Genomic DNA, 12,366 nt, shown 5'->3' with positions numbered 1-12,366 from the left:
AATGTAACAACATTTATAAATTCATTTTGATATCGGTTATTTCCAAGAAAATACCGTTACTCTGAGAAAGGTTTTCAAATTAATCAAAATATATTTGGAATTATTTATTTCAGCCTCGTCTGTAGTATAAAACGACGAAATTGTAGCAATACTCATATTATGAACTGCTTTTTAGAGTAACATAGAATTAATTTCTCATTTTAAAATAGGAACGCAGCGATTTCTCTTTTAAGTAATTAAAATATACATATTTACCTAAGAATAAATTAAATATTAATATATTTCATTTGTGTATATTAAAAGTCGATTACTTTTAAAATGTACGTTCGAAAGATGCAATAATTGTCTGGCATTCAGCCTCAATAGCTTTAAGGTAAACGAACTTTCTAGCGGTATAAAAGTCACAAGTTCGATTATTACCCTGACTGTTATTCGATATAATAGATTATTGTCGTATGCATTAGTACAAATTTAACAGTGTGAAGAGAAAAAAATAAATAAAAATGTATTTGAGTAAAAAAACAGAAAAAAAAACATTAATATATTTTATTATACTAGTAACACTCATTATGAGACTTTAAGTCAAGCGTTGAAGGACTCCAAACTACTCATAAAAGATGGATCATCTTAAGTTATTATGCTATTAGAGAACGTTATCCTGCCCGTAACATTTATGCATTGTTGATGGGATTATTTCGTTCCTTACCGTGACTCAAACATTCGTAGCCGTTGGTTTCCGGCTTTAAATTATTTATTTTATTTTTAGCTCTTATAGTCTCGTAATAAATACATAATATGTATTTCTTTAAATTATCTCTTATTTGTGCCGCTATTTATATATATACGTTTTATGTCCATCATACGTCGTGTCTTTCTTAATCTGTTTGAGTTTCAACAATCAAATATTTTTGTCCAGGATATAGATTTGAGGAACTATGTCAGACAGACAATAAATGACTTTTTAAGGGGTATCTGAGAATGAGACATCCCTCGGGATGTTTTTAACAAAGAAAACTCACATCTGCGTTACAATATATTTACAACAATGCTATGTATAGTCACAGTAACATTGATCACTTTGATAGAATCAGTGATAATCATTGTATGAAAACGAAGCGTAATCTTATAACGCCAAGTTTCCGACTCTGTCAATAAATCCTTCTTGGGGCAAGGTATTCGTTTCTATAATAAAATTCCGCAGATATTTTTATCTTCGCCGAGACAAGAGATATTCGAATCATTTGTTAAAAAAAAAAAAAAAGTTAATAAATAAAGCATATTCAACACAAGATTATATAAAAAAGCGTGGAACTAATACTTATTGACTTTCAGGCAGCGTATATTATGTATCATACCTTGTGTTTTAATTGTTGGAAAAAAGTAACTATTGAGTTAGAATCTACCTTGGGAACCGGTGGTAGCTTTACAGTACTATGTTAAGAATTCCAAAGTGTTTGTACAAGACGACTTCCTTAAAGTATATTTAAATTTTTGATTTAAAAATACAATAATTTAGAATGAAATAAAACCAGTAAAATAATATGAATTAACATAAGTTTGTACTAAGAGATTCAATATAAAAAATGTATTTTATATGTAATATGTAGTGTACCCGCCACACCAAGAGAATTGAAAGCAGCTGCACGAGAACGTCTTGTGCCGTTACGGTACACGAGGCGGTCTTACCCCAATGCGCGTAAATAGATATTTCATATCAATAAAAACACTTCGAAGCAAAATTGAACCAAACATTAAGTAAATACTACATTTACGAAAATGCACGGAATTAAAATGAAAAAGTATCAGAATACAGACCAGCGTTAATATGAGCGTGTTACACGTTATGCAAATCAAAAAGAATTTGTATTTTTCTTTCCAATTCAATTTGATTCACAATTTTTTAATTCACGTATCTAGCAACAAAAAATGCGTCTAAATTAAAAACCCGTATAAAATTCTCTCCGTAATATCAAAACTTGATGGAGTGTTGTAGGGAATCTTTTCAAATGAGGCTTTTCTGTAGAGACATTAATATGTTTTAACTTTACTCATGCGATTCATTTTGCAGTCACGTGACTAATGAATTACTTCAAAAGCTGTTGTTTACTTTTATAAATGTAATAAATTAATTCGAGATGTAGGAATTAATTAAGCATGCTTAAATCTTATTAATATTATATGCTAGCGACTCGTGTTCAAACGGGTGCGATTTGTTCGACCAATTTTATTTTTTGGTTGCACGTCGTTTGAAATCTCAATGATTCTAGAGACATGACATGTCTGTATATGTCTGTTTTTACGTCTCTTTCCGACATGTTAGACAAAAATGGTGGTCACTATTAATAAGACTCATGAATAATGAAAATATCTACTAGTGATTTTATTTTAGGTTTGATTGTTAATTCGGAAATTATGCTTCATACAAACAAACAAATTTTATCTTTTTATAGTATATATGTTATTTTATATTTTCCTTTGAATAACGCTCTCATAGAATGATGGATGGAGAATGATTGTATTGCCGTCCTTGTCTAGGACCCGTGCTACCTAATGTCAAATTTCATTAAGATTAGTTCATTAGTCGTAATAAAGTAAGAATCAGACGGAGTCACTTTCTCATTTATAATACTAGTATATGCTATTGTTTTCTATTATATAATATACGTGTTGTAAGGAGAACGTTTTATTTTAGTTCTACTCTTTGTTCATTTTAATAAGGTTTTCTAATAATGTATTGTTACGTGTGACTCCACTATAAGTGGTACAGAACCATTTCGGGACGACGAATAAGCTGAGGCTTTTATGATTTGACTATTTTCCAACGAATCTCTATTCAATACAATGATTGGACACCACTTAGCAAGGGTTCTCTTTATTTCATAAGAAAGTAAATATAATATATACCCTATTTATTATTCTACTTTGCAATCATTAAAAAATGAATAGTTTTTTGTTTGTCCACTGTACATAAACTATTCATCAGATTGTGATGAAACTTTGCTGATGTCTGAGTACGCCTGTCATAGTATATTTTTCTTTCAATATTATCTACTTTTTTGTAAGCCCTTATTCTACTCGTGCGAATACGAGTAGCTATTACCTACTATATGATAACACAAGTTTCGGTGTCTTCATAATAACTACTCTAACTCTAATAGTTAGTAATTACTGAGAAAAAGTAATTCAGTATATTGCTGATTTTTTTCGCCATTATTTTCTCAGCTCACGGTATTTTCATTTCCGGTAATAATTTTTGATTTAATAATCAATAAGTAAGTGTAATGCTTTTATATTGAATAAAGGATTTTAAATTTAAATGAAATCTGACAATTGTTTGTTGTTCATTTAGTACATTTTACATATCATAAATATTTAAGCTTTATTTATAATATTAACTACAATCTATTTACGCATAGCGAAGTAGGTTGGTAACAGTAATTTATGATATAATTATAAATTACATTGCTGATAATAATTTGAAGTGCTAATTAAAACGTTATTAAATTACTTGATTGATTATTATTTATTGACAGAACCTAGCAATCCAATAACGTATTTTAAATTTGGTTAATAATCGACTATTAATAAAATTATTAAAAATACGTGTGCGTTCCGGGACGCCCGACAGAAATGATAACTTAAACTAATCTAAGTTGAATTATTTAATATTGAAATTGTTTAACTTGAGAAAAGCTTGTGTTATTGTTTAAATTTTATGAATATTCATATATTCATATAATGTAAGGAAAGGTATGTTATAAAATATATTTTATTCTTAGTTAAAATTCTTAAATATATTTATCGTATGCGTAAGAGATAGGGAAGCTAGACAGACTGGCGCCGTAACGCGTTACGTAACGATGCGGTTTACCTCGCCATAAGAGGGTATCACTTCAATAATAAATGCAAATATTTTATTAAATTAAATTGCGTTAATAATAAATATAAATTATTTGTCTTCTTCGTGATAATAAAGTACAGGTTCCCGAAACAGACATTTTAATCTCATCTAATGGGAATATACGATACATTTTTCCGGGGACTATTTTATAAAACATGGAATTCAATAATGCGGAGAAAGCGGTGGCTAGCCGCGAGTTAATAATAAATTACTTTACATGCCTCATGTGGTTCCCTCAGCATATTAATGCGTTTCGTACCGGTAACGCACAAAATGAAACCTTTTTTTAAATATGAATATATTATATCGACATTATGAACACATAAAACATTTAATCGGACTAAGAAAACGATATTTTTTTATTTCTAGACATATTATAATTAAGGATATATTATTAAATAACATTCCAGTTTCACTTAATTATCGAGGAATACTCGACGTATTTCGTTAGCGACAAAGTATAATTTTGAAATTGAATAGTATTGAGACAGTACTCGATTCCGCAACTTCTTAAGTGTCGTGGTCAACGTGCTGGGTAAGCTATGTTCGTCTGCATTGCATACCACATATTATCCCAGCAGCTTCATCAGTCACACAGAAACGACAATATAAATTATCGTGGCTCTGCGGTGCCAAATATAGCTAGTTTGTGGTATGTACTCGAAAGCGGCAGGACAGGTTACTAAAAATGGCCTTAAACTGTTCAAAAAGGGTCACCAAACAATATCCTTTAATTAATTAAGCACAATCTATATACCGTAAAAGTGTAATTACTCTTGAACAGGTAACAATAGCAAAAATAATTTACATCGTAATATAACTTCATAAATAAATTTATGTTTAATTTACTTTAGTATTCCAAAATTCGTACACAAAATTTTTATAATGGTCGCTCAAGAATGAATGGAAGCGAAAAATTAAAATAATGAATGAAAGTATAAAAATTTTCCATTAAAATTCCTATTAGATTTACTATGCAAATGCTTTAAAAGTTTCCCGTTTAATTTAAAACGGGAACCACGACTTTTTGGCATGAATATACGATTTCTTTATTCCGCCATTTTTAAATGAGAACACATTGTTGTACTCACTTTCATACACCTCACTTTATAATTGTGAGGTGAAAATGTTTTCGTTCATAGTGAAATAAAGTAATTAACTTTCTGAATGATTTAATGAAAATATTAATGCTTTATACACGACGCCCTCAACTAGAAAAACTTGTATCCGGAATGCAAACTACAAACACAAACAAACATATGTATATAGTTATATAGACTTCATAGATCGAATCCGCGATTACTATTGCAGTGTTTTGTTTACTGTGCTATCCTGTTTAAACTGTTTGTATCTGTGGTGTAACAACAGTTCTTTTATTTGAATAAAAAAAAAATATCTACGTAGTTGTTTTGTTGTTTAGCATTATATTTTTTTCTCTGTTTGTTCGAATATTAAAAAACGTTTAATGGATTTCAGAAGCTTTGTAATAATAATGAATGGCGAACGTTTAAAACTGTTATTTAAATTAAAACTAGAAATTGCGAATATTGCAATAGAAAAACCCATCAGTTGTACAAGCTTATCTTGTTATATTTATAAATCAAGTTTTTATTAGTTATAATATATTTTTACTATCTTAATATAATGCAAAAAAGTGTCGTAATGGAAATGCATAAGAATTTCGGGGTTCTAATCAACATTCTGAAAACGTATCGGTATTTTCATTAACTAAAATGAACATAATTTCTATCATACAGATGAAGCCATAAAAGTATAAAATCTTAATTTACCTAGTGTTCTTAATACTGTTTTCCAGTGGCATAACCCCACAGAGGACAATGAGATTTATTTGACTGTTTATTATACTAGCAAAAAATGTATTACGTTAAAAATAAAATAGGTACAAAAATCACAAAGCGAACTAAGAAGAAAAACACGCTTATTCCTTGAAAAAAATTCTTCCGCATAAAAATAAAAATAAAATATTGACGGATTAATGAGAGGTAAACACGTACAAACATGCAAAATCTAAGTCAAAATGTTCATTTAAAATCAGTTGTGTAGCTTTAAATTGATTTTATTTAATAATTATAATACCTATAATATCATAAAACATAATAATAATTATAATACATATAAATAATTATAATACTTATCTATACAATTTAGAATTTCGTAACCTCAGTAATGTATATGTCATTACTTTCTTGTCAAACCTTCGACTTCTTTGGATTGTTATGCGGGCAAGCTTATTTGATGCGAATGAATGTAGTATCATTTAGAATTTAATAAGACTTGTTGTGAGAGTCTTTTCAGTCGATGAAAGACGGCTAAATAATTTATAAACGAAGCTTTTAAATTACGATCAAAAATAACAACAATGAATGATATTTTACCTTAATATTTATGTTATAAAGTATAAATTCACTTGAATTCAATGGGTACGTCGTTTCATATTTTTGAAATGAATTGTTTTTCGTCCTAATTGGCTTTCTCGGTTCATCATTCAAGAAAGGAATTGGTGGAATTGTAAAATATATTTTTTGTTAGACAAACATTATTAATTTAGCCCGTAAAATACAAGTTTCTCATTATTTTAGAAATTAAAAAGCCTGCTAGACAATAGACACATTTTTGAATTTACTACAAATTATTATCTACAATATCTATATTAAAATGCTTGAGATACTTCTACTCATGTCGATTGTTAAAGCTAAAGCACACACACATAAAAAAAAGTGTCCATTGCTTTAAAAAATTACACATGACATTTTCAATTATTATTTATTCTAAGTTATATAAACACGGACTTAATCATTTATATTATTAATATAATGATTGGAGCAGCGTGGTGGAATATGCTCCAAACCTTCTCCTCACAGGGAGAGAAGGCCCAGAAGTGGGAAATTCACAGGCTCTTAATGTAATGTAATCTATACTAATATTATAAATGCGAATGTAACTCTGTCTCTCTGTCTGTTGCTGTTTCACTGCAAAAGCACTGAACTGAATTTAATCAATTTTGGTACAAAGGACACTTGAACCCCAAGACAGGAGGGCTACTTTTACAACTTGCAACAAACACCTAAAACACAAGATATTTTGGATATAGGAGATATTATGTAAAATCAATTAATTATAAATAAGTATAATACACAAAATTCATATTGTAATCAATATACGTATCGAAAATAATCTGTATAAAATAAAATGGTAACTAGTGAGTTTTCGTACTGAGTGCTGGTTTTTTGTACATTTAAACATAACTAATATATGTACACCAATGCTGGTATGGCACAGTGTACCTATTGCTTTCAAAGTGCACCCTGTAATCAGCTTGTAGTAGTTTTCACTGAATTTTCTCGGATCTATATTTCCGATGGTAGTTTCATGTTTACTATTGAAAAATCACAATTAGAACTCTCTTGTGAGAATAATTGAAAGACTACTTTGATTTATAAAATGCTGTATATTCGTCGCTAAATGTTATTAGAATTATTTACATACGTTACATAATATATAACCTGTGTTATATATTATGTAACGAAAAGTAGATAATGTTTGAAAATAAACGTATAAGTTTACCAAATTTGGTCGTATTTCCTCAAGTAACCTCAATTTTGGGTTCGTTCGTAAACACTAGCTAAGAATAAACTTCGTTTACAAAGCAGCCTCTTTTCGAAACTTGGTCCTTATTTAAGGTTTTACACTGCCTCCATTTTAAAGTTTTACATTATGTTAGCTAACGCAAAAGTTTTTAAGCTGATAATTTTGTAATTCACTGAAATACAATGTTATTGTTGTATTCCTTTACTTGAATGTTTATTCATAAATAATAGTCATATATGAATATATGTCTTGAAATAAATGTATATGTATAGTGTCATACATATGTCATGCGTAGTAAATTCATAAAGTGAAAAGATCAGAAATTATTAATTTTCCACAATATAAATCACGTAGTCTGAAGTTGGACGCCGCGGCCGTTAGCCTAATGCGATATTTATCGCTCCAAAAATAAACTCTTCCCACCTACTAAATAAGACCAAACCGTAAATAAAATACCATTCAGATTTAACTTTGAATAAACCGACATAATTAATATTATGTAATTATTTTTTATTAACTAAACTTTGTTTTGACTAATTGTGTTAAACATTTAGTTAACAATACAATCGATACAATTTTAAGTTTAAATGGAATAATAATTACGTACATCGTAATTAATAATCTGTTACAATTACATACAATATATTTATTTACATAACTTTAATATATACATTTATGAATTTAAAATAGTTACTGTATAAATCTTGACCGTGTTGTTAAATTTTGAAACACAATTTAATATTCTAAGCATTGTCAAATTCAATATATTATATTCTACTACCCGTCCCGAGCATAAAACTTGTGCTAAGGCCATGTAGAAAGTTATATTCTTATGGTTTTGTTTACAATCTTATTACCTCAAGGGGCGGTACAATAAACACAATAGTTAAGTAATTATTATGTCGTGTATACGCGTACTACCTGAGAAAGTGTTAATTACGTTAACGACTTTATGAGGTCCTATTTGGGTACTGCCTCATATATTTTACCACCAAACAACCTACGTGTATTAGGGACATAGCAACTGATATCTTACGGATAGTATCTTATAACTGGTTGTCGCCTGCTGCTTCGCTCGCGTTTTATGAATTGGTCAGTTGTTAGTCATAAAAAAGCCTATGTCCTTCCTTAGAGTTTGCTTGGTACTAAAGTCCATCAAATTCGGTTCAGTCGTTTGGCCGTCATAGTGCAACAGAAAGAGAAAGAAATACTTACTTTCGCAATTGTAATATTGGTATATATTTCTTACATTGGTAATATCCATGAACAGATAAACGCTTATATTAAGGTGGACTTTTCTCCGCCTTTTATTTTCTTAATAAGGAACAACTTTAAGACGTACATATTTCAACTATTTTACTTCGAAAATCACACCATTAATTCAATAATAACATTCAAATAGAAAATATGAATTATTAACATAACGATTCTGACATTGCAATGATAATTCGAACGATACCATATACTGATGTCAGCAGTACATTTTCTTAAGGAAAACACACAGCTGTTTAGCTATTATAGAACGCCCTGTAGCTATTGTAATAACAATTTCATATTTACCTATGAATTATATAATAACCTGTCCGTTACTAGACTACATAGAGTTGGTAACACTTCTGGTTGAGGGCTTGTAACGCTTTGGAATAAGACTCCAAAAATGTTTAAAAGTGTATATGTTAACAATTTATTTTTATTAGATACATTTTTTTTTATATTTCATACAGTTCAACCATCATTCCGTACAGCGTTATCTGATAAAGGCTATTATTGTCGTTTTCTTTTGTTTGTCTTAGTCATTGTTCTCCGATATTACTCGAAAAAGTTATAACGTTCTCTGTCATCATTGTATAAGGACCCAATCACGGACAAGTAAAAATAAATAGATAATATCATAACCAAAATTGATCGCTTTGCCATCTTTGCCACATACTTGCCAATACTTTGCCATCTTGAATATAAAATATTAACAACACGAAACTCATCTCATGTTCAACTGCTTATAAAATACAAAATAAGTGTCGATGCTTCTCAAAAATTAAACATCAAAAACTAAATATATACAATAATTAAATTATGTCAATTCAAAGACAAATTTCATAACCTTTATAAATTCCTTCTCAATGCTTTATATTGAATAACTCACTTAGTTATTATATAACCTTTTATACCTCTATTTGAATTTCACAGAAATTGTCACACTACTTATAGACTTCCTGTTATATTCAATACGAAGGATACCGACGGCTGTATACCTTTGGGTATTTAAGTCAGAATATCTTAAGATAATTTAACAGCGATGAATAACAGCAGGCGGAATATTTCACTAGGTATTTAGTATTCAGTTTCGTCAGTTCGGCTTATAAATGTCCTAAGAATTTGGATATTTCTTTATAAGTACTAAATTATTTTACAAAAACTTTTATTTTCAACTTTATATCACAGGATCGTTGGTATGAATCCAGTTATAAGGTGTCTAATTCTATATAACACTACTCAAGAAATATAAACCTTATTTATCTGCGATCTTACTATTTGGTTGTTATTCCTTACAATGGACCTAATTATCAAGATAAAAGAGGAAAGTCATAGTCGCGATTTTATTATAAAATCAAGCGCTCACTTTAATTTTTTCGTCAAAACAAGCTAAATAATTTAGTTTAAATACGTAAGAATTTTTATTTTTTTATTTTGAGTTTAATTTATTTATTTTCCACCTTCATCTATTTAAGTCTTCTTATATTTTATGAGTATGAATTTGACGTATCATTTTATTGATGTTAACAGGTGGCGGTAGAAGGCGAGCGGTTGCGAAGGCTGCGCGAGCGCGTCGAGGCGCAAGAACAGAAACTACGGAGGTTAAGGGCATTGAGAGGCCAGCTTGACAGAAACAAACAAGCGAATATCGCTCTTAGTGAGTATACAATAAATATATAATTGCTTTAATTGAAATAATCGTGATTTACTTGTACGTTTCGTTGGTGTTGCACTGAATTATGTTCAAGATGATTAATTGATGTTTAGTATAAAAATAGATTGCATAAATGCGTGTATTAGAAAACTACAATGTTTTAAGTTAATTATAATTCAATAAGGTCATAAAAGATAAATCTATTCGTTATTCAAAAGACTTGAAATATTGAGATCGATTTCCATAGGTTTTTTTTAACCACCGGCCCAGATTTTCGTTCGTTACAGTTTAGGTCCCATCTCTACGTTTTAATAATTTCGAAAAAATATGAATACAGTTCATCTCTTCAATATAATTCATAGTAAAAATGATATCCTATCGCTTGATCCTCTTCTCTTTTTTAGATGTTTTATAGTTCGATGAATGCAAAATACAAAAAGGACATACATATTTTAAGGAATAATTGTGCTTCTTAGAATATTTCATCTTAAAAAAAACCTACTATATTTTTCTAGAAATACCCTTTACAGTATTTTCAACACCTTATCAGCTTAAGGATAGGGTCATTTGTCAAACCGACATGGCACAGGGGTTTTAAGTCTGAGTAACCGAGGTGCTTGTAGGTATTTCGAGAGCTCCAATTGTGTTTTTAAATGATGTTGTGCTTGCTGATACGTTTAGTGTAGCAGTTTAGAATACTTATGATAAAGTTTAATGTTCTGCAGTGAAACGTTTAAAGTGTCTTTTGTAATTGATAAGTTATTGTCCTAAGTTAATACTTAAGACGAAGAGGTCCCCAGATAATTAAACTTTACTAATTTATAAGAGAATTAGTATTATCGAATGTAACGACTCCGTTGTCAGTTTTATCTTATCTTGAACCAGTTTTGAATAACCGTTCCCCAAAAATGTGCCCGAAATATACGTAAAATTCATTACAGAATATTTGAACAATCTAGGTACGAATCAATATCTCGTCTCTGTGCCAATTCCAATTAGTGTGAGGATCCGTTTCACTAGTTTTTTTATTTACGAGAAACTCTATTCGAGCTAAGATTAATATTTACACATAAGTATGTTTATGTTATTACACATTTCAGGCGTTCGCATAATAACAATAAATGCCTTGATATATATTTGCAAACGTGTGTGGGTTTTAGTTCGTTTCTTATGATATTTCTATTATATTTTAGTCACGATAAGAGATCACACAACAGCGTGTACGTAATACAGCTATACATAATAATCAAATAACTAGCAGTGTGCCCACCCGGTGGAATATCCCATTGGCATTTTTATTTAGAAACAGTAATATCACCCTCATTGGCGATTAATTTTCATAAACGTTATAAAATACTCTATTTGTTATACACAAGCCTGAATGATATTGTTTATATTTTTTACTATCAAAAATGACGAATTACTGTATAATCGTTCGTCCCCAATTTTTCATCGACTTGAGTTATAAATTTTCTCTTAAAGCCTTTCTTATTGCTCACATACATTCCCTACCTGATTAGTGTGTGCGTTGTCTATCATTTAAAAAAAAAAATTAAGTGCAATTTACAGTCTTTTCCAAAGGTTTTTTTTGGGATATAGCAACGCGTTCAGCTTATGTTACGTTACTTGACTCATTAGTCATAGCCTAAAATAATTTTACTTCTGTAAGCGTATCATCCGGGAAATTGTTATTAGAGTTTGCAATCAAGTGGCTCGATAAACTTTGACAAACACATACTTTGCCTTCTTACGAATAGTATTCAATGTACAAAGAACATATATAACTACGGACCTCACTTATTTGTTTGTTTTAATATGAATAAATAAAACAAAGTTTAATCCCATAACATAAATAATTATTATAAATTCAAACAATTGTTATTTAAAATACCGTTGACCGGCCATTAAAATAGTTATAATCCCCACAGAGCTGGAACAAGTAAAACAA

General features: G+C 29.5%; 1 protein-coding gene across 8 annotated transcripts in view; it reads left to right on the top strand.

Moving 5' to 3' along the window:
- LOC113399144 (apoptosis-stimulating of p53 protein 1) overlaps positions 1 to 12,366 on the top strand; it is a 240,190-nt gene that overhangs the window by 198,230 nt on the left and 29,594 nt on the right. For all 8 annotated transcript variants that reach the window (XM_026638209.2, XM_026638210.2, XM_026638206.2 and 5 more), the window contains one exon: positions 10,295 to 10,421. In XM_026638209.2, the coding sequence (XP_026493994.2) occupies positions 10,295 to 10,421 (127 nt within the window). The remainder of the gene's footprint in view (positions 1 to 10,294; positions 10,422 to 12,366) is intronic.

This window comes from Vanessa tameamea, chromosome 15 (genome assembly GCF_037043105.1).
Source record: "Vanessa tameamea isolate UH-Manoa-2023 chromosome 15, ilVanTame1 primary haplotype, whole genome shotgun sequence".
In the NCBI taxonomy this organism is placed as follows: Eukaryota; Metazoa; Arthropoda; class Insecta; order Lepidoptera; family Nymphalidae; genus Vanessa; species Vanessa tameamea.
The sequence above is the reverse complement of the archived record's forward strand: the minus strand, read 5'-3'. Positions and strand labels throughout refer to the sequence as shown.